Genomic DNA, 23,734 nt, shown 5'->3' with positions numbered 1-23,734 from the left:
GTTTGAATAAGCCTTTAGGGCTCCTGCACACAGGACGCGTCAACGCGTTACGCGTGGCAAGAGGCAACGCGTCAGCCAATCAACTTACAACTTTTCCATTAGAGCAAAAAATTGATTGGCTACGCGTCGCCTTTTGTCACGCGTTGACGCATCCTGTGTGTGAGAGCCCTTAGTTTAAAAACACAATACATCAAACTGCAAACCATTTAAAAATAAAGTTGTTAAATCAATGACTTTGTCAAAAAAATATTGATTAAATGAGATATTTTTTTTTGCTATAAAAATTGTTGGCCTTTGAGGGTCTCTAGATAAGATGATAGATAAAAAAAACTTACATAATGTTAGTACACGCAATTGATTGTGATTTAAATATTCTCGGTCACGACATGTATGAATCTACTTGGATATCATTTTATACTTTATACACGCGAACCTTATACATGGTAATGTAATGTTACCCCTTTTCAAAGTTTTTCACTCCATTAAGTTTTCTCATCTTTTATTAATGAATACTTTTTGTCGTACGATAATTGAGGTTATGGCTGGTCTTATCAAAAAAACGTGAAATATTGGATTGACATGTATTTTTCAGGTATATATCCAGATATAAAAGCCTTTGTAATTACTCGTCGATCCGGATAATATTTTGGTGAGACAGATTCGAGAAGTGAGTGACGCATTAAAGCATATGATTATGGCATCGGCGATCGAGGTTTTGGCGAAGCAGGCGATGAAAACGTTCAGTGATCGGTTCTGTCAGAAAAGCTTTGATAAATTATGGAGTCTGATGAATAAAATAACCACCGAGGATGTGAAACTCGACAAAAATATTCTCGATTATGTCAGCCGACAGCCGGCGCCTATGTGTGTAATGGACATATTCGAAAATAAGGACATAACAATCGCGATTTTCGTATTGAAACACGGAGTCACGATGCCTATGCACGATCATCCCGGAATGTATGGTTTGTTGAAGGTAAAATATATCTCAAGTGTTATAAGACACTTTATCACTTGCTGTACGCAAATATTGTTATATACTAATACTTAACATATATATATAAATTATAATATATGTATCAATTTTGTAATAGGTGATCAGTGGTGCAGTAGAATTAAACAGCTATAGTTTGAAGACCAAAAGTGATCATGTAATTAAATCGAATGAGGAGATTGCAGCAGTCAGGCATCGACCAATTTCCCTTCAAAGTGATTCATCTGCTTGTATTCTTACACCATCGGAAAAGAATTTGCATGAAATCACATGTGTGGAAGGTCCTGCGGCTTTCTTGGATATACTCAGTCCGCCGTACGATGTCGACGAGTTTGGCAAAGGACCAAGACCTTGTACATTTTTTAAAGTTGTTAAATCTAAGTTATGTACAGAATCGGCAGACATAGTTGCAGAGATACAGTTGTCAGTCATAGAAAGTCCACCAGACTTTTATTCCTCGACTCTCAAATACATTGGACCTCCATTGAAAGATTACTGTAACAAATAATCTTTTTCATTTTTTAATTTATAAATTTTGCATTTGACAATGCTTTACAGTGTGTAGGACGTACATTTATGTGTTAGTTCGCATATAAATGCCCTTAAATTTGAACTTAAGTTTTGTTGATGTAGATCATACAAGATTTAGCATTGGTATCGTGAGATTATCGGGACCAAATAATATCTTTATTGTATACTTTTTCTGTAATCCTGACTTTTAATCTGATATTACGTGCTCAGATTAAAAATATCATTGTGTATTCTTGTGCAACTATGTGCTTTTTTGCTCTAATATATTTTCTGATCAATATGAATGTATATATAGTGACAACAATGCAAGTGAAGAAGTTTATTTCAAGCATTCAACTCTAAGAACTAGTAATTGTTTCTATTGAGGTCGTGGCAAAAATTCTAAAAATAGGAAAATTATTACAATTTAAGTTGTTAGTTTAGTTTAGAGACTATACATTTCATTACATGTACATATATGTATATCGATCTAGCTGTTATTTATTGTTCATTAATATACAACATTATACATAGAAATTTCATATACTTTGACACACAAAAAGTACTTTTTAAATATTTTAATCTTTTTGTGTCTTGAATTGTCAAAAATATTGATTATTAATTGAATAAAAAGTAGATTGTAAATTAAATCTCTATTAATAAATTAAAAAAAGATAATATCTTTTTGATATATAGTACAAAGAAAAGTTACGAAAAAAACGGGTAAATTAAGTAGTTTAAATTATATAATATAAAAGATATAAAGTAATTACAATTTAAATGTTAATAAATTATTTGTATATTAGAAACATTATGAATAATTATTAATTATAACAAGAATGTGTACATGTTACCTTTCATACAATGTTGTTTTTAAGATTTGAAGGTAGTTTTAGAACTGGAAAAAATACTTACATTACATCTTTCCAGATTTTTCTTTATTTTGAAAAACTGAAGTACTTAAAATATATTTAGTATTATTGCGAATTTTAATATTTGCTAAAAAAATATTGTACTTAATTAATTCATCACCTTTATATACTACAGAAAAATCTATTCAATAAATGTATTTATAAAAGATGTAAGAAAATTGCTGTATTAAGAATTTATTTTCCTAGAAATTCTACAATTAGTTTGTATTTAATATTCTTTCTCTCTCTCAATATTATTGTTCTAAACCTATTGATTTATAGTATATCTTATATTTGGAAAGAGTTGTATCCTATTTATTCAGAATATTTTTAATTAAACTAAACAGTTGAAATTAATTGACATTATTTAAATCTGACTCCACAGAGTAAAAATAATTTGAGATAATTGAAATGTAATACTTAATTGAATTGTCAATACTACTCGATTTTTCTTTGTTATTTCACATATACAGTTTATATTGACATAACTAAGAAACCACAGATACTTGGATAAGAGAAATTTTTATCTAGAAAATAATGTAATATATTATTTCACACAGAAGTATTATAAAAAGCTATGCTTATCGTTTATCGAAATATTTTTTCTATTCACATCAAGGAGTTAATTAAGCATTTAATAGCGGGATTCTCTAGATTTTAACGATGATTATCGTTGTCGTTAGTGAGCGATAGTCTATGAGAGTTGCACTTTTCACCAGGATTGTCCTTGGCTATCGATAAGTTAACGAAACTAAAAACTGTCGCAAGTTACTGAATCCCCATAGACTATTTTTATGCGATTATTGAGATTAATTGAACGTTAGATAATGGATATGTTTGAATATATATACATATATTCAAATATTATTTTAACTTTAAATATCCTGATCTATACTGATAGCACCATTACAAAATAAAATGTATATTACAAGTTTTATTAAAATGTAACACTGCAAACATTGTGCGCTGTAAGTAGATATTTATAATCATTTTATATTTGCTACAAGTTATTTCATAATACCATTTACATGTGAGAAATTAGTTTACAAAATATAGCCTATAAATCTTACTTCTAATAATATAGACTTACATATAGATATATATATATATATATGTGTGTGTGTACATGTATCTGTATATATGTATATATATGTATGTATAGATATATAATATAAATAATATATATTTATGTCTAAATATACATATATTATTTATATGTGTGTTGTGTATATGTATGAATAGGAGTGTGTGCGTGTGTTGCAACATATACATATATATACACAAGTTTAAGAGTTATATAAATAACAAATATTTGTCATAGTAATTTGTCACATTAATTCTTTTCTTGATAATACTTGCATCTTCTATTGTATGATAATATGAAAAATCCAATAATAATCTTTCTAAAAGATTAATTAAAGATAGATGATTCTCTAGTACACGGGTAAGGAAAAATAATCATATAATTATTTCAATTTTCATATATCATATAAGGAAGATTACAGAGAAAGTATTATCGTTTTAATAATTATTAAAAAGTATTTCCCTTTAAATGTTAATTTAAAGGAGAAGTCATTTGTTCAACATCCTTCACAATTTTTCCAAAAAAAAATATATATATATAAATTAACCACTATGTGAGATAATGCTCATATACAATACTTATTTTCATATGCTCATATATATACAACTCTATCTCCATTATTCCATACTTGTATTATGATCACCACATATATATATATATATATATATATATATATATATATATATATATATATATATATATATATATATATGATACTGAAGAGAGTTGCCAGATTTTTTTATATACTCACACGCTGATAAAAAATTAAGCTGCTTTACATTTGAAAAATTATATGCATATTAATTAATTGGCATTTGAATATTCGTTGAGATTTTACTTAACTTCGATCACTTTCGGGGTCTTGTTGCCTTCTGTACAATGCTACATTGCTCTCTGTATAATCCATTACACGACGCTGACATTGTCTCTTGTATTGTTGTTGTTTGTGGTAAATCTTGAATGCACCTTTTATTGTTATAAAGGCTACACCACCCTGTAAATATTAATAGCAGATGAATAAAAAATATTTATATTATTATATTATTATTATTATTATTATATTATTATATCATATATTTTATATATATATATATATATATATATATATATATATATATATATATATATATATTATTATATTATTGCATAATATATTATTATATTATACCGACATAACACAACTATTTATATAACTCAATTAATTATGATTAATAACAATTTAAAAGGATATTATAAGAATTATTACTAAATTTTAATGATATTATTGTGTATATCCAAAAATATTTTATTCTATAAATTTATTATTCTATTATTTTTGCAATATTGTAATTAAGGCGACACATACCAACAATGTTCTTTGAAAGTTGGAGTTTATACTTTCAAAAAATAATCTTCCACATAAGCTGGCGATAGTTGGTAATAAAAGCGCACCACAAAGAACACGCGTTGCGGATACTGGATCGTTCATTGGTGGTATATCTTCAGATTGCATACTTGTATCTTCATCAGAATAACTGCAACAGTCATCAATAAACTTGGTAATTTGAAATCACTCTTTCATAATTTTTATTTTATAATTATTAATTTCTATATACTTAATTATAACTTTTACATATATAATTTTTATTTATTCTTGATTGTCTCCTTTTTTTGGAGACAATAACTGTTTTATATCCTTTACATATATTCATATATTATATAATTTATATATATATATATATATATATATATATATATATATATATATGTAATATTATTAATGTGATATATACCATTTGAAAAATGCAACAAATATTAATTTACAGAAATAAAAATTAAAAAAGTTATTCTAAAACATAAATTTTAGACTTTTTTTTTTAACATCGATTGTATTGAGAATAATGTTGATACAAACCTACTCGGTAGAAAATGCCTTAAAATAGGAACTTTGGACGCGTGACGTCTTAAAAAACTGAGAGCTTGATCTTCCCATCGAAGCATTTTTCCCAGAACTAACATAATAGGGATAGTTGGTAAACCAACTAGTAGGACTAAAGGATCGGCCTGTTCCATCATAGTAAGGCCGTCCTTGTGACCCACGACTTGCATAACAGTAACTGCACCATAAGTCACAGCCGTCCAATATATGGATCCGACTACTATACCAGCAGCAATGAAAGGACATACTCGGAAGATAACTGCATCGATCGTATCAAGTACTACCACTAATGGACCTGCAATTGATTTGCACGTACGATACACTACATGCACAAAGGATATAAATGAGATCCTAATATTTCTAAATTATATAATTGTTATTGACTAGTACGTACTCACCCATGTTTGGATAAACTATAATATATTCTGTGTTGCATTGTGGACAGGCCACAGCATGCCCTGCATGACCCTTTTGCTTTTCATCAACCCATCTCTGTATGCAACCCTGATGAACCCACTTTGTAGTGCCTCTACAATGACATGGTTTAACCCATGCTGCAGTTGCATCATCTTCATCAGTTGCAAAGCATACCCAACAATATCGCTTACTAAATAAAGAGGTTAATGTTATAAATCAGAATAAAACAATTATACAATAATCAAACATTCAATTTGCTATATAAATTTGAAGAATAAAAAGATTGGGAGATACATGATAAAAATATATTAGTACATGAAAATATCAAATCAGAATCATTAATCAAATATAGACTTAGTGCTATACTCTTGAATAATGTTTCAGATAATATAAACACAAACTTACTCTTCTTCTGGGGTCAATGATGGCACACTAGATGTAATCTGATTTGGAGAGGATGCTCCATCAGTGATATCAGCAGATAATTCCTGATCTGTTAAATCATCCCATACATTCTGAGAACTTTCATCCTCCAATGATGCCATACGTGCTACTTGAGGATCAGATACTTCTGCTATAAAAAAAAAAGAGCAATAAATATAGTGATAGCTACTTTAACCAAACTCTAGTTAACTTTTTTAATAATTGACTGCTCAAATATCTGCATTTTGGATAGAATTAATAATTTTTTGCTGTTTGACACGCGGAAAGAAAAATTATATGAAAAACAAATTGTATAATTGAAAATTTTGTTATATAAAAAAATTCTATCTTAGTTGAATTAATTACCAATCAAATTAATCAACAAGTTTGATTAAAGTCTCTAAGTATATTTAAATTACACATCTTCCTTATATGTACAATTTGTACTTTCTAGCTATACATTACCATTACTGGAATCACTTGGTTGTCTATCGGATCTTAAATTTGTACTAAGTCTCCTTAAAGCTTCCTCTATACTTGGAAGACGTCTGATGTTTGCTCTGGTTATACCAGACTCTATACGCACTATTCTTCCACGACTGTCAAGTCCATATGAGATATGCGGCATATTATCGTCTGACATTGTGTTTCAACGAAGCAAATCATTCACAAGCTCATCACCATCTTGAGAAACATCATTAAAAAGTATTGAATTATTAGTACACATTATTACATCTCTATAAGCATAATTTTTATATAGACTACTTAAAAGAAAAAAATGATACAGCAATTTCACGAATAAACTTTTATTTTCAATATTATTTTTCTTAATGAGACAAACAGTTATTCAGCATATATATATATATATATATATATATATATATATAATATATATATATATATATATTTTACACTTTCAATATTTGTTCATATTTTTCCCATCTCTTTACACACTAAAGTTATACATGAATTCATTATAAACGGTTTTACCCAGCGGGTTTTAACCAGCAAAAATTTCTATATTTCGACACACTTCATCATGCAAAAGTCATTAATATGCAAATCTCTGGACATCAATACAAATGTCATTATGCAACGTAATTTTAAACACTTCGATTTCTTCATCAAAATGTTATTTACCGCTACAAATACTTCTAGCAACTATTATCTCGATACTTTACGCAATGTCGACAGAAATCTAATCGAGCAAAATATATACAATTAATATATGTATGTGACGGGAAACATCGAACTTTTCACCTTGATAACAATTAGTAGTATCATTACAATTCATTCAGCAATACGATGCGATATATACGTAAGACGAGCGCGAGCGATGGTTTCTCGTTGGACGACCGAGAGATTAGTGCACAAAACGTGCGTGTAAAATTGTCAGACTTACAACCGGTAAAATTTTGTAACTAGTTTTGCAATTTATAGTATTTTTCAAATCTCTCCGGATTCAATCGATCATTTGCGCGACGATTAATGCTATATCGATCAAGGTATGACGTTGCAAGAAACCGACGCTTTAAAGAGAGTGCGAAAAAAAGGAAAAGAAAAACAGCGACTCTCACGACGTTTGTATACATTTCGCCGAATGTGACCGGAATACGAAGAATTTTGTCAATGAAATCTACGGATATTGCACACGTTTTACTCAAATATTAGGCCGACTCCGAAATATTATTTGTAAAACGATTTTTCTTATTTATCCTATCCCTTAGCGCTCTATTTATATGTTATAAGAAGGAAGAAAATTTCGGAGAGATTTCCCGAGAGAAAGAGAGAGAAAGAAAGAAAGAGAAATTAATTTCCTTAAAAGGAGTGTCCGATCACGTTATCGAGTTACGTACCCGGAAGGAGAATAAAGAACTCTAGAGAAAGGCACATTGAAAATACGTTGACTCCAATCACTCATTTAGGACAAACGTCATCGTTGTCCTTTCGCAGAATCAGCAGAATACAGACGAGTTTATTTCGTTTATTTTCAATCAACTTTTCTTTGCAATTGTGTGTTCGTTAAATATTTTTCACGTGTTCGATCTAATGGAGAATTTACATCGCATTCGATCTATAAAAGTTTGAAATCCAATAAAAAATATGGATTCCAAAAACCCTATAATAAATTGGGCTTTAGAACTCAATGAATGTAACTAGACTAGATATAGAGTGAAATTAGCTGCGATCGGTCTCTGTTAAGTTGGCAGTAGGCATGCAGCGACATGAAGTTGTTATTTTTCACTCGAACCTCGAACGATGCCCGTTGCCATGTGTTTTCGTTATCGTTAATCATTGGAGGTTATATCGCTATAATTAATATACATGTGCTGTGCCACAAAGATAAAAAATAAATAATATCCAAGATTAAATTGATCTACGCAGATCTACTGATAAAAATTAGTATAATTTATTATTGTTGTTTGCGCAAAGCGTTTGTTATATAAAATGGTTAAAATTAAGAAAAAGAACTTATCCGAGTTCGCGCAACAAAAACGAGCTCAGAAGAGCAAAAAACAATTAAATCCGTTCGAAGTGCGTATTAATCGAGACAAACAGAATGTTTTGGGTTGTAGGAATAAGAATGATCGTGGACTTCCAGGAGTATCGAGATCAAAAGCTATTAACAAGCGTAAACGGAGTTTACTTCAAGAGTATAACTTGAAAAATAAGGACAATGTTTTTCTGGATAAACGTATTGGTGAGAAAAGTTCCACCATGAGTATGGAAGATAAAGCGATGGCAAGATTTGCCATGGAACGCATGAAAATGCATAAGAAGAAGAATATCTTCAATTTAAATGACGATGAAGTATTGACACACAGAGGTCAGACTCTTGAAGAGATTGAGAAATTTGATGATCCCAAAAGCGACGACGAATATAGCGATAATGAAAATAGTGGCAAATTAGATAGAAATTTTGTAGAGGAAGCCCATTTTGGTGGTGGAGTTCTATCGAAACCAAACTCGGCATTATCCAGAAAAGATCTAATTGATCAGCTCATTGCGGAATCAAAGAAACGTAAGGCGGAGAAACAGAAGATACGTGAGCAAACATTAGATCTGACAGAAAAACTTGATTCTGAATGGAGAGATCTATTGCCTATTATCTCTGCTTCTAAGAAATCCGGGAAAGATGATAGTGAGACAGTAAAAGCTGATGCTTATGATACTGCTGTACGACAATTAATATTTGAAGCAAGAGGTAATCCATCTGATAAATTGAAATTAGAAGAAGAAATTATTCAAGAAGAGAAGAAAAGATTAGAAGAGCTTGAAGCTGACAGATTGGCGAGAATGAAAGGATTTGTATCTGATACTAGTAATAAGTATAAACATAAATCTGCCGATGATCTTGATGATGGTTTCATGATGGAAGCTGTTGTTGATGATACTGATGATAATGACATTAATTCAGTTGCCAATAATGCGAATTGTATCAACAATGAAGATAGTAGTGTTGATAACACTGAAATTAATGACAATGATATTAATGATGAACAAAAGAGAAATAAACCAAAGAACATTGCTGAAAAAAATAAAATAAAGACAAAAGAGGATGATAGTAAAAATCGGGAAAGAACATGTTCAGAATCATCTAATGATAAAAATGAAGCTGAAATAGATCTGAATAACAAAGAAATTGAAGAATCAGATATTGAAGAGTCTGAAGATAGTTTGTTAGATTTAAAAGTATCTGACACATCTAGTGAAGATGAAGAAGATAAAACCATTGAAAAACATGTTAAATTTGCTAATAACTTGATCAAAGGTCAGATTACACAGACAAATCAATTGAATCAAAACTGCCCCAAATCAATATTGAAACAGAACAATAATAGTACATCTATACCGAATTTATCTGATAAAGATAAAAAACAGGAAATAAGAAATGATCTTTTAAGACGAAAAGAAATTATGGAGAAGGCACGAGAAGAGTTGCCTTACACATATAATGCACCAGAGAATTTTGAGGAATTACAAAAATTGTTAGAAAATCATAACGCAGATTATCAATCAGTCATCATAGATCGTATTGTAAAATGTAATCATTGGACATTAAACGGCAAAAACAAAGAAAAAATGTTCGATCTATTTGTATATTTGCTACAACATATAAATAATTGCGCTTCCACAGAAAATGCTGATGATCTAGTTAAATGCTTTCAAATCTTTGACAGGTAAACAAATAATTTATTCTCTTACTAATTTCAAGTACATTACATATATATATTATATATTTTATATATATATATATATATATAATATAACTTATTATTTATATATAATTTTTATTCTAGGTTGTGTCCTTATCTTTATGATCTAGCACATTTAAATCCAACAAATACCAAAAATTGTGTAGAAGAAATACTAAAAGAGAAATATGATAAATTTGCAAAAAATAAAAAGAGATATCCTGGCATGGATACGGTAAGAATTTATATATAAAATATCTTTAATTCTCCCTTATTTTTTCTTTTTTTTTCTATATATTATATATTGAACAAATTTTTAAAAAATTAACATATCTATGATATACTACTATATATTTGTATAATATTTATGGCTAAAAAATTGTGTATTACAAAAAATATTTACATTATATATTATATCTTTTTATATGAGCTATCCACACCACTCCTACATACACACACACACACATATATATATGTGTGTTTTTATTGGTTTCAGCTTATATTATTTAAAATAGTATCTTTACTATTTCCAACGTCGGACTTCAGACATCCTATTGTCACTCCTTGCTTAGTATTTATGTCAGAAATATTACTAAGAGCCCATATCAAGAAATATCGAAGTGATATTTCAAAAGGTCTTTTTATATGTACGCTTATTTTAGAGGTAATTATAGCTAATTTTTTACAATCGTTATTATAACATAAAATTGAAGAGTTGTATGTTATTTTAAACGTTTTTGAAATTTACAGTATACAGTATTAAGCAAACGATTCGCACCTTCAGTAATAAATTTTTTACGAGGAATTATATACACAGCGACAGAGTTGACACAAAAAGTGAAAATTATACCACCATTCAAAACAACATGTAAAATTCTAGTGATCGATAAAACTGAAATTACAATTGATCCAAATGGAGCAAATATGTTTGCAAGTGATTTAGTCTATGAAGAATTAGATGATGAATTCAGAATAAAAGCTTTATTGACTGCAATAAATCTGGTTATAGAATTCAAAAATCAGCTTCAAGAACTAGAAGCGGTATATTCAATATTTGAGCCTATCCATAAATTGTTAAAGATAAATAAATTCAAAAACTATCCACAAAACATAAGAAGTCACATAAAACAATTAAGGAAGGACCTCAAACTTTTACAAAGCAAGAAATTGGAGTATATGGTACTCGAGAAGAAAAGGCCGAAACCTCTAAGGACATACGAGCCTAAAATAATGACAGTGTAATTATTTTATACATTTTTATTTAATTTATTAATTTTAAACTCTAAATTTATTTAAAAAATTTAGTTTTTTTATAATGTATACTTTCTAGAATAATGTATATTAAAGATTTGTTATCAAGATGTTATTTAGTGTATATTATATATGATATTATTTTAATATTTTATTGCAGATATGACGGAAAGCACCATAGACCGATGTCGAAAGAAAAAGCGGAAAGAGAGAAACTGCTGCACAAGTGCAAAAGAGAGTTCAAGGGCGCTATTCGCGAGATAAGAAGGGATCGAGACTTTTTAACTAAAGTACAGATCGCGCAACAGATTAAGAGCGATGCTGAACGCAAACGCAAAGTAAAGGAAATTTTCGGCGATGCTGCGGTACAGCAGAATGAAATAAAAAAGATGAGAAAGAAAAAATAGGAAATATGAAAATATGATGAAATATTTTATATGCACATTTTTTAACGTGTATATACAGGAAAAAAGAAAAGAATGTATTGCTGTACTGGGAGATATAATGCAATAAATGTTATGTACATAAACAATGTAATATGAATATATAATATGAAAAAATTTAAGAATGATGTGTCATATATCAAAACATTGACAAAAACATGAAAATTTCGTACACTTTACTATGTCTTTTTCTAATCTGAATTTATTTATTTGATTTTTCCAACATTATAAACGTAAGAAATGTTTTTTTAAAATTTAGACAGTTTTTTTGCTACTATTATATACAACCAAAACATCCTTAAATATGCTATTCATTTCGAATTTATATTTACATATTTGTGTCTTTAATCTCTTTTCCAAAATCGCGATTTTCGCAGAACATAACATTCCGTAATAGGTAGAATTTTTAATGTAAAAACGAAAAGATTTTAGTAATAAGATCTTACGAAAGGGTACAAATGTGCAAACTACAGCACTGTTTTCGTCTTCGCGCTTATTCGTCTGTCTTTTGGTTGAGACGTCGGGACTGGAGACTGGAAGAGGAAGAGGAAGAGATTGACGGCAGTTGGCAGTTGGCAGTTGACAGATCGTGCCAGATCGTGTTTCCTGTGATGGGTGTTACCTAATTATTCATCCTGAAGTCTTTAGTTGTTACTTGAGTTATTTTTCGCGATTTGGTGCAACGACACTCTTTCTTTTCCCTTGTTGTTTTACATTGTAATAAGAAGAGATTAAAATGCCTGTCTTCCATACCAAAACTATCGAGAGTATTCTCGAACCAGTAGCTCAGCAGGTAATTAAAATGTCAAAAATACGCGTTATTTTTCATCTGTTTTCGTCTTCAAACTGTTTCGATCGGAAAATTCATCTTTGAATTTTCAATCAGCCGGATCTTTCTTTGGAAAATTTGGAAAACTCCAATTCAAAAAATATAGATACACATTGAGATATATTCGAAATATATATATATTTGTCTTGTTAAATAAACAAATAATACCTGTCAATTATAAAATAAACTATCGTTTTATATTTGTATGACAAATGTATTACGGCTCGTATTTTTTTATTTATTTAACGCTTGATCGTTTTAACGTTCTCCCTATTTGTTTCTTATAAAAATTATCATCTTTAATTGTCATCTTGCGATAAAAATTCATGTAGCCACAGAGTGGATACATATTTATCATGGAAGTCAAAGTTACAAAGTAACCCTCTCATTTCATCTCTAGAATGCTTTATATAGAACCATGACATCATACTCTGCATATAGGACAGGGCTACTAAATCCATCTTTCAGGCAGTATTATAATTTCTGAAATGAAACTCAATCTCTTTAGCTGTGATGCATACGTATACAGAAAGATGTTCCCCGCATTATTAGTCCAACATCTCCAAAAAAGGACATGTTGGTGTGAACATCCCACACATTCACGCATACTATGATATTAATGAACCAGCTGTCATTTCATATTTCGATACGCTTAATTTAAATACATATATATTTTTGTCATTTATTTCAGAGAAATATATATTAAATATATATATTACTATAAATATCTAATTATATATATAACTCAGTACAGGATACATATATAAATTTAAAAATATTGTCATTTTTTCTGTATCTGAGTAATTCTCTCTTAATCTGAGTAAACATTATTATTGCAATGACTAAATTAACGAAATAAAAATAATAAAAATTTTATTTTCATTACATATTAATTGAAAATTGGAAAAATTAAAAAAATAATTTAAAAGATTTGAGTTGTGGAAATTAAACTGTCAAAATGGTATACATGATATAACTCCAAAAAATATTATAAACTTGAGATATTATTTAACAAATATTGTATTAGAAGTTACAAATTATTTTTGGCTGCATAAGTTATAGAACTTTTACTTATAGAAATTTATACATATATAATTTAAGATTAGAGAAATATCCTGTATACTCCTTTAAATTACTTGGATCAAAATACTTATCAAATATTTTATTAATAATTCTTGTATCTTCTACAGGTTTCAAGACTTGTTATTTTACATGAAGAAGCTGAAGATGGAAATGCAATGCCAGATTTGGAACGGCCTGTGCAGGCCGTTAGTATGGCTGTGACCAATCTTGTGAAAGTGAGTTTTTATATAAAATAAAAACATGGATTAAAAATATTATTTAACTTTTTATTTTTTTTAATAAAAATTATTTTATATTTAATTTTGCATTTTATTATACTATATGTCTCTATTTTAATTTACAGGTCGGAAAGGAAACAATAAACTCATCTGATGATGCATTGCTTAAACAAGACATGCCTGCGGCACTACAACGTGTTGAAGGTGCTTCTCGTCTTTTGGAGGAAGCGTCGGCGATGCTGAAACAGGATCCATATTCTGGACCTGCTAGGTGCGATTTATGAAACTTTTACATGAAATTACTTGTATAAATTTGATATTTGTAACAAACTTATGGCGTATTTTTCATTTAAGGAAAAAACTTATAGAGGGATCACGTGGTATTTTGCAAGGCACTAGTTCCTTGCTTCTCTGTTTTGATGAGAGTGAAGTGCGAAAGATTATACGAGAATGCAAACGTGTATTAGATTATCTTGCTGTTACTGAAGTTATTGAAACAATGGAGGATCTAGTACATTTTCTTAAGAATTTAAGTCCATGTCTCAGCAAGGTTTCAAGAGAAGTGAGCGCTCGCGAGAAGGAGCTAACGCATCAGGTTCACAGAGAGATATTAGTGCGCTGCTTAGACCAAGTAAATATAACATAATGTGATAAATACTAAAATACCACATGTTTAACAATGTTTGACTTAACATGTCATATAAAACTGTTTAATATTGTTGATTTATAGGTCAAAACACTTGCTCCTATTCTGATCTGTTCCATGAAAATTTTCATCCATATTATTTCACAAGGTGGAAAAGGTGCGGATGAGGCAGCAGAAAATCGCAACTACTTGTCTGGCAGAATGTCTGATGAATTGAATGAAATTATTCGAGTGTTGCAATTGACTACATATGATGAAGAGGAGTGGGATGCAGATCAATTGACTGTTAGTTGTTCTGTCTTTTTGATTGATTGCAGTTTATTGAAACAGTAAAGTATGACATAATATATAATAATTTTATTGTTATTAGGTGCTGAAGAAGGCTCAGAGTGCTATAGAATCCAGGATACGAGCAGCTTATGATTGGTTAGACGATGGACAGGCTCTAAGAGGTGGCGTAGGAGAAAAGAGCCTTCGTCAAATAATAGAACAAGCGTCGCGTTTAGCAGAACGTTATCTATCTCCATCGCAAGCGGAACCTATTTCTAAACTGGCTTCCCAGATTGTCACTATGACCGATGCCCTTTGCGAATTGCGTCAAAACGAAAAAGGTAATTATTATAGCTAAATAAATGTTATGTCACATCAATTGTGTTTTATAAAAATGTTATATATATATATCGGTACCCGCATAAAAAATATAAATCATATCTATGTATAAAGGCACTACACCTCAAGCGGAAGCCTTAGCCCGCGGTATTAAAGAGAAATTGAACGAACTTCGCGGCTCGGTAGCATCCGCTTTAGTGGCAGCAGATAAATCGGGAACCGCACAGACGGCACACACAGTAGCGGGTCGATTAGAACAAGCGAATAAGTGGCTTCTGAATCCACATCACGATGATAAGGGACTTGGTAAAAGGGCTATAGCTTTAATAATACACGAAGGAAAGAAGGTATGATATAATCAACTCTTATAATTTTCTTTTAGTCATTAAACATTTATCATATATATGGTTCAATAATATATATATCATAGCGCGTTATTATCATCGATTTCTTTTGTATGATATTTCAAAAATCAGTCACATCTTCACTCTATAATGCTTAATATCTTCAATGCTGCGCATAGAAAGAATGAGCAACCTATAGCAAATGTGAGTGCGTAAATATACTTTTCGTTATGTTCTCACAATATGTATAATGTCTATTATCAATATTATAGACAAATAAGCTACGTGAAGCGTTTTAAGCACCGCGCATTTTGTCCAATGGCTTGGATTAACAGTGTCTTTAATTCTCTCTTATTCATTATTTAACAATTCAAATGGTATTTATTTAGCAGAATTTTAATTTGAGCTTAGCGAATGTTTAAAGTTCCTGCTAAAATTAATTCTATTTACATAATGTCGAGTCTAGATTATCAAAGATTCTTTTTATCGAGAAAAAATTCGCGATGCCTGTGGCGCTCTGTTGTATATCAATTATTTTCCTTAAAGGCTTCGCAATTTTTGCTACCATCGATAATTTTGTGTTTGAAAAAATAGGTGGCCGAGGGTTTGCCAGGTATACATAAGGCGGAGATTTTGCAATTGTGCGACGAGGTGGACAACTTATCGCATCAGCTTGCCGATCTTTGCGCCCATGGTCAGGGCAATACTCCACTTGCTCTGGAAATCGCCCGCCAGCTGTCTCATAAACTCTATGAATTGAAAAACAGGATACAACAGGCCGTCGTGTCTCGCGTCGTCGAGGATTTCATCGATATTACAACACCTCTGAAACAATTCACAGACGCCGTTTTAGCACCTACGGGCACACCTGGACGGGATCAAAACTTCAACGATAAGACACGCACGCTGCAGACATTCTCGAATAGAGCGGCAAAGACGGCAAGAATGGTCGCGGCTGGCGGTATGTATTTTTTTTGTCGCATAAAAAAAAAGATACACATCTCATTTTGATTCTTTAAAAGATAAAAAATTCAAAATAGTTGTTAAAGACACTTTCTTTTAAAGAAATATTTGTTGTCTCTTTTCTTTCATTTTTCTTTTTTTTGAAGAGAATTTTTTTTAAAGAGAATTATTACAGGAAGCGGAGGGAATAAGAAACTGGCCGAAGCTTTAGCTGCCAGTGCCTCGCAAGTGGAATCTCTGACACCGCAATTGATCAACGCCGGACGAATTCGCATGACTTATCCAGACAGCAAAGCCGCGGATGAGCACTTTGAAAATTTACGACAGCAATATGCAGAGACGATGCAGAGAGCGCGAGCATTGTGCGACGAGGCGACCGATAGCGGCGATTTTATCAGAACATCCGAGGAACAGATGCAGAAACATTTGTTTCTTTGCGATGAGGCTATTGCCAAAGCGCTCCCGCAAAAGATGGTCGACAACACGGCGTCTATCGCACGTCTCGCGAATCGAGTTATACTTGTAGCGAAACAAGAAAGCGACAATAGCGAAGACCCTGCCTTCATACAAAGAGTAAATCATGCTACCGATGTTCTTCAAAACAGTGAGTGCATAATTTAAATATATTAGTATATTTAAAAATTTTTTTTGTTATCTTAATGTAATTATTTATATATATATATATATATATATATATATATATATATATATATATATATATACATATATATTACATGTATGAAAATAAGAACTATATTTCTTGTAAATTAATTAACGAATTACAATGAATAATATATAGATAAAAAATATTTTATCATACATGCATCTGATTTCAATTTATTGCAAATTAAAACTAAAATTTAAAACTAATAAAAAGTAAAATTTACAATTAGATATTCAATTCTAAGAAAATAATATTTTTCTCGAGATATTTCATTAATCAATTGTGTTATATTTAATTAAAGGTGTTGCTCCAATGGTTCAGGATGCTAAATTAGTGGCGATGAACATCAATGACAGCTCTGCAGTATCACGCTGGAGAGAAAGTAATTGCGCAGTATGTATATTAATTTAATAGCATATCTTGTAGAAGTTATTATAACATATAATATAATATGCATTTTTATTAATACTATGTTTTCTTAGCTATTAGCCAACGTCGGGCAAGTTCGTAAAGCCATTATAATTCGACCGGATTTGGTGCCACCATTGGAAATGTCACAGTTACATATTAATGATGGTGAGTCTTTAATATAGAATATTTCTAAAAATAAGAAATAATCTTTAAAGATATGGAAACATTAGGAATTATATTATATTCTTCAGATTCTTTTTTATAATTAACCAATGCAATTAAAACATGATGGTTAATTTATGATGTTAATACTTCTTTATTACTTGTTTTTATTTTGTTACATAATTCTCTAATTTCTACATTTGTTATAAGACGAAAGATAGATTAGGATATATATTATCATTATCATAATTTATCACTAATAAAAACTTTGTGTTTTTGCATATGCTATTTATAAAATACATAGATGTGTAAATGAAATAGAATGCTTGCATTATAAAATATTTATTTTATATTAACTATCAAATTTTTATTTGCTAAATTATGCATCATTATATTAAATTAGATCATTGTTAAGCAATAATTATTATTTAGATATAAGTTTTCAAAACATTTTCATAGTTATAGATAAGACTTGATTATATAAAATATTACATTTTGGAAAATATGATGTAATATCAATCTATATAGTATATTAACGAAAGTATATCTAATGTATCTTTTACAGATGAACAAATTCCAATCAAATATAATTACTCCAAAACTAAAGGTATCTTTTACAGCATGAAATAATAAATGCATGATGATTTGTCATATTATTTTACAGAGATACATTTTAAAATTATATAAAAAAATTTGATGAAGACTCTGAATATATATTAATATAATTTAACAAGTCTATAGTATTATAGAAACAAATATGTAATATAATAAGTATTATATAATCTTGCTATCTTTTTCTGATTTATGACATTTTTTTAAATTAGAAAATTTATTTATGAAGAAAAGCTATACATAACAGGCTATATTACAATTCATAAAATCCATTGCATTAATATTCTCTCGCGTTCATTTTTATCATATGTAAAATGCAGATCAGAATAATGATGATAAAAAAAACTTCGGTTTATTGAAATGTCAGATTGTAAAATAAATTATATTTTAATTAGTAGAGAATCCCGATCTTTTATATCAAGAACTGGCCTCTGACAACGAGTTAGAAAAATCAATTCACGACGGAGGTAATCTATAAAATTCTCTTGGGTCATAAATGATAATATATATATATATATATATATATATATATTTTATTTTTTTTTTTTTTTTCATTTTTCTTAATGTTTATTTATTCCTGTTATAAAGCATGCAGTGGTTGAAGATAAAGCTCGCACTGTACTCAAAAAAATATTACAAATATGATTATAATGTTATATATAACATGGCCAAGTGTAGAAAAAGGATATAGCATTATTTGTAATATAAAAATATAATATGATACAAGTTTTATTATATTTATATAAAAATCTGTGATATATTTTTAATATAAATTTCTATCTTTTATTTAATAAATCAAGCTGCATTTTGCTCAATCATTCATACATTCATACATGCTACTTTTTATAATAATATCTCAATAATATCAGTGATTCATAGTTATTATATCATGTTACAAATAACATTAATAGCATTAAAACAAATTTAATCATTAAGTACATTAATTTTTAAGTTATTCTACCTTCGTATAGTTGATATTTATTATAATGATGATATAAAAAAAAAACGATTAATAATAGCTTATTGACATAAAGTATCAATTATTGATAGGTATATTGATTTTTATATCCAAGAAATATGATACTCTAACTTCTAACTCAATATTTAATTACATGCATGTAGAAGCATGTCCTATAATATGTCCAATTTGTCTCATATTTTAATGTGATGCATTTCTGTTTTTAATGCTGCATGGATTGCCAGATTATAATATTAATGATGGTAATTATCTAAACATGTTTATATATTTTTATACCAACTTATACTCTACATTTTTTTTCTTCAATAATATTCATCAGACTGAACATGTGTACAAAATAACCGTTTTATCATCCTTAATAAATAATATCATTATTATTGTAAAGATTGTAAAGTACATTTACAACAATTTGCTTATATTCATCTTATACATTAATTGCGATTGTTTACAAGAAGATTTATTGCATATATCGAAATAATGCACATACAGTGTAATCAATTTTTTTTTAACAAAGTTTTTTGGTTGTGATTGTTTATAACAGGTTGTTCTAGATTTTCTGCATTCAATGGAAAAAAGGGAATATTGTATTATTAAATTTTATTGAGATATATTTTTTTGTGTATACAGAAGTGGCACCTCCTCGCCCGCCTTTACCAGGAGGCGATATTCCTCCTCCAAGGCCTCCTCCTCCCGAGACAGACGACGAGGAAGAAATGTTTATGCACGCTCCTCAACCTAATCAACCGATAATGGTAAGAAAAAAATGTTGTGCACTTGATTTGTATCTATTATATACCAAGTCTACTACCTTGAAAAAAAAACATAGAAAACCTGGAATCCTCAGGATTTCTTTTGAATTTGAAAAAATCAGAGGAATTCTCATGGAATTTTTTTTACAAGATTTGAGTAAACACCCTGATATATATGTATACAAATCGCAAAAAAATTAAACACAAATTTGTTGTATAGATGGCTGCCCATGGTTTACATCAAGAAGTACGACAATGGTCGAGCAAGGATAATGAGATTATTGCTGCGGCGAAGAAGATGGCTATATTAATGGGAAGATTGTCGGGACTGGTCAGAGGTGAAGGTGGTAATAAACGAGATCTCATTGCGTGCGCCAAAGCAATTGCGGAAGCTTCTCAAGAAGTGACTCGTCTCGCGAAAGAACTCGCCAGAGAGTGCACTGACAAACGTATTCGTACGGTATGTGCAAATATTATTGTATCTACAAATATTTAAAATAATTTTTGTTTGTTATAGAGTTGTATGTAAAGAATCTAATCTTATATTTACTCAATGGTTTCTTCAGAATCTTCTTCAAGTTTGCGAGCGTATACCCACTATCGGAACACAATTGAAGATACTGTCTACAGTAAAAGCCACTATGCTCGGAGCACAAGGTACTGTTTATATATCCTTTACCTCCATATATATTCATATATCGGTTATCCGAAAGAAAAGATCGTGACTCTGCCAAGCTAGTTAATTATTAAGAAATATCTATAAATCTTAATAATCTATAACTTTCTCTTTCTTTGGGATGATATAATCTTCCAACAAAACATTGCTTAACAGAAACGTGTGTGAGAACTACTGTATTAATGAAAAAAATTAAATCCTTTACATATAGAGACACTCCCGACCTGGGAAGAGCTGATGCTTTATGGTAAAGAAGTTGCAACTTGTACTTAATGTTATTGTCTCTTTAGCTCTCTTTCTCTTTTGATAATATTTATTTCGTTTTTTTAAAGATTTGTAATTGATTGATTTTTACACAGCGCGATATACACTGCATAAAAATGCATGTGATTCCTATTTTTTCCTTAAAGAGGAATGCAAGAAAGTAAAATACTGTTATCCAATGTTGAAATACTAGAAAATGTTATATACATAGTTTATATTTATATATGTCAAAATACAATTCATTAATTTAGCAATCTTTATGAACAATAGGCTAATGATTTTGATATTTTATTTGAACTTTGAATGGTATGTGCCGCGTTGGTATACGTCTGCTCATCGTGGTGTAGATGAATTGATTGGCTGCAGTAAGTGGATTATAAAATTTATAGCCAATTTTTAGATAGCAAATTATTCAATATAGTAGTACTGTCCATATTTTCTATATGCTAAATATCAGTATATCGTGTATTTCAATCTAATACATATTTCATTATTATTGATTGCCACATTTGTGCAATTTATGATTTATCATTTGTATATATTATGGTAAGCAGACATTTGAATTTTTTCAAATGATTCATAAAAATTTCCTTCAAGCAATCATCAGTCTCTGCTCCGAAATGTGTTTTCATTTTCATCCATGCATGTACTTTTTATATAATTACTAGCATTTGCATATATTCACTATACCTACACATGATTTTTACAAAGCATTCCATTTATTTAACTTGTCTACAAAAGTTTTGAGCCATAGTCATTATGAAGAACTTTCTTTTAATGTAATTGCTAGATGCACAGTAAACATGCACATTCTAGATATTTATATTATATGCATCTAGTTTCCTGATTTGAGCAGTAATTAATTGTACATTGCATGTAGATTACACAAATCACACATTTTATAATAAATGAGAAGCTTTTTTCATTCTTCAACACTTAATAAAGTATTCATTAGAAGGAATTATGATACAACAGATTCTAACATAACTATCAAGTAGTTTAGAATAAAATTACATTTGCACAATTATCTATTATTCATCTATTATATTTGACAGGATTGCTTTTTAGTACATATTTACAAGTCATATTAGAAATATAATTCTACAAATCTATTAACAATTAGTTTTAGAAAAATTTTAAGAAAAATATATATGTATTAACAAGTATATTGATGTATCAAAGAATTATTTTTCTTTTATCTAAATCTGATAGTTGCTTTTGTAATATGTACACACAGGTACGGAAGAAGACCAAGAAGCAACGGACATGCTTGTCGGAAACGCTCAAAATCTCATGCAAAGTGTGAAAGAAACCGTGCGTGCAGCAGAATGTGCTAGCATAAAGATTCGCACTGCTTCTGGTATGAAACTGCGCTGGGTGCGTCGTCAGGCATGGTATCAATATTAAACGATAATAGATGAAAGTATGAGGAGCAGGTGCAAGATTTTGCTTCGTGTTCATATATATATATATATATATATATATATATATATATATATATATATATATATATATATATTAGTTGAAATTTTTCTATAATTTTAACATATTAAGAATACATTAACAATATATATAAATTTCGCAAGGAAGTACTAATTATTCGTGTTGCATATTGTTGCTTCATATATTTTAAAGTTGATTTATTGATTTATTTTTTGTTTGTTTTATATAATCTATTTTTTGCTTATTTAATAAAGATTTTTTTATGAAGATGTTTTCATAGAAGGAAGCAATATGAGTGATCACGTATTATAAAACGCACACGTCTTTTCAAGTAGATAAGCAGCAATAATAAATATTTATGTCATCATTGTTTATGATTTTTATAGCATTCAATTAACTTACTTTCTATAATGTTTAATGCAATAATCCAGCATAATAAAATTTTTAATTTTATAATTATAAGTATACAGTATAGAGTGAAAACTAATCTTTGATCTCGTAGTTTATTATTTCAGATGGAAAACATTATTTATGCTACATATACATTAAGAATGATATGAGGATCGGATGAAAAATTTGAGGCATCACACAAAGATGGAGAAATTTCGAATTTCGATTTTTAAAAATAATTTTGAACCAGTGTTTTTTTTAATTTTTTATTTTTATTATGTCAAAAACTTTTCATTCGATTATATTATTATAATAACAATAATTTTATATATATATATATATATATATATATATATATATATATATATATATATATATGACTATAATAACATATAATCATAGTAGAGTGCAATTATATATATATATATAAAATTATATATATAAAATTTATATTAATCTCTTTCCTTATCCGAATTAAAATACTGTCCAATAAATCTTCAAATATATATATACGGAATTAAAATATTATATTTTTACAAAATAAA

General features: G+C 29.1%; 4 protein-coding genes across 15 annotated transcripts; 3 read left to right on the top strand and 1 right to left on the bottom strand.

The window, feature by feature from the left end:
* The first annotated feature begins 167 nt into the window (after positions 1–167).
* On the top strand, positions 168–2,154 carry LOC126853494 (2-aminoethanethiol dioxygenase). Of its 2 annotated transcripts, none has more exons than XM_050599308.1 (3): positions 168–340; positions 593–976; positions 1,095–2,154. In XM_050599308.1, the coding sequence occupies exons 2-3, from the start codon at positions 689–691 to the stop codon at positions 1,500–1,502; spliced, it is 696 nt and encodes a 231-aa protein (XP_050455265.1). In that variant the 5' UTR covers positions 168–340; positions 593–688; the 3' UTR covers positions 1,503–2,154. The 2 variants fall into 2 exon arrangements, with proteins under 2 accessions (XP_050455265.1, XP_050455264.1); XM_050599307.1 differs by having other exon boundaries at positions 168–443.
* Positions 2,155–4,178: 2,024 nt separating this feature from the next.
* LOC126853469 (E3 ubiquitin-protein ligase MARCHF5-like) lies at positions 4,179–8,275 on the bottom strand. Of its 8 annotated transcripts, none has more exons than XM_050599261.1 (7): positions 8,114–8,275; positions 6,723–6,941; positions 6,240–6,408; positions 5,816–6,024; positions 5,394–5,739; positions 4,845–5,013; positions 4,179–4,493 (listed from the first exon to the last, which is right to left on the bottom strand). In XM_050599261.1, the coding sequence occupies exons 2-7, from the start codon at positions 6,898–6,900 to the stop codon at positions 4,338–4,340; spliced, it is 1,227 nt and encodes a 408-aa protein (XP_050455218.1). In that variant the 5' UTR covers positions 6,901–6,941; positions 8,114–8,275; the 3' UTR covers positions 4,179–4,337. The 8 variants fall into 8 exon arrangements, with proteins under 8 accessions (XP_050455218.1, XP_050455222.1, XP_050455225.1 ...); XM_050599265.1 differs by lacking the exon at positions 8,114–8,275 and adding an exon at positions 7,518–7,997 and having other exon boundaries at positions 6,240–6,405; XM_050599268.1 differs by lacking the exon at positions 8,114–8,275 and adding an exon at positions 7,518–7,994 and having other exon boundaries at positions 5,394–5,712; positions 6,240–6,405.
* Positions 8,276–8,476: 201 nt separating this feature from the next.
* On the top strand, positions 8,477–12,272 carry LOC126853445 (nucleolar protein 14 homolog). Its single transcript, XM_050599222.1, has 5 exons — positions 8,477–10,438; positions 10,559–10,688; positions 10,950–11,117; positions 11,204–11,691; positions 11,865–12,272. The coding sequence occupies exons 1-5, from the start codon at positions 8,706–8,708 to the stop codon at positions 12,109–12,111; spliced, it is 2,766 nt and encodes a 921-aa protein (XP_050455179.1). The 5' UTR covers positions 8,477–8,705; the 3' UTR covers positions 12,112–12,272.
* A 406-nt stretch (positions 12,273–12,678) lies between these two features.
* Positions 12,679–23,066, top strand: LOC126853438 (vinculin). Of its 4 annotated transcripts, XM_050599198.1 has the most exons (18): positions 12,679–12,940; positions 14,167–14,274; positions 14,403–14,548; positions 14,632–14,908; positions 15,008–15,208; positions 15,294–15,534; positions 15,647–15,879; positions 16,471–16,837; positions 17,015–17,443; positions 17,805–17,896; positions 17,986–18,079; positions 18,642–18,683; positions 19,084–19,155; positions 20,295–20,419; positions 20,637–20,876; positions 20,983–21,073; positions 21,304–21,339; positions 21,704–22,587. In XM_050599198.1, exons 1-18 carry the CDS (start codon positions 12,884–12,886, stop codon positions 21,754–21,756), a joined length of 2,904 nt encoding a protein of 967 aa, XP_050455155.1. In that variant the 5' UTR covers positions 12,679–12,883; the 3' UTR covers positions 21,757–22,587. The 4 variants fall into 4 exon arrangements, with proteins under 4 accessions (XP_050455155.1, XP_050455153.1, XP_050455154.1 ...); XM_050599196.1 differs by lacking the exons at positions 21,304–21,339; positions 21,704–22,587 and adding an exon at positions 22,594–23,066; XM_050599197.1 differs by lacking the exons at positions 19,084–19,155; positions 21,304–21,339; positions 21,704–22,587 and adding an exon at positions 22,594–23,066 and having other exon boundaries at positions 12,680–12,940.
* The last annotated feature ends 668 nt before the right edge of the window (positions 23,067–23,734 follow it).

The sequence above is a fragment of the Cataglyphis hispanica genome, chromosome 12 (genome assembly GCF_021464435.1).
Source record: "Cataglyphis hispanica isolate Lineage 1 chromosome 12, ULB_Chis1_1.0, whole genome shotgun sequence".
NCBI classification, from domain to species: Eukaryota; Metazoa; Arthropoda; class Insecta; order Hymenoptera; family Formicidae; genus Cataglyphis; species Cataglyphis hispanica.
Note: the sequence above shows the minus strand (reverse complement) of the source record. Positions and strands in the feature narration are given on the sequence as shown.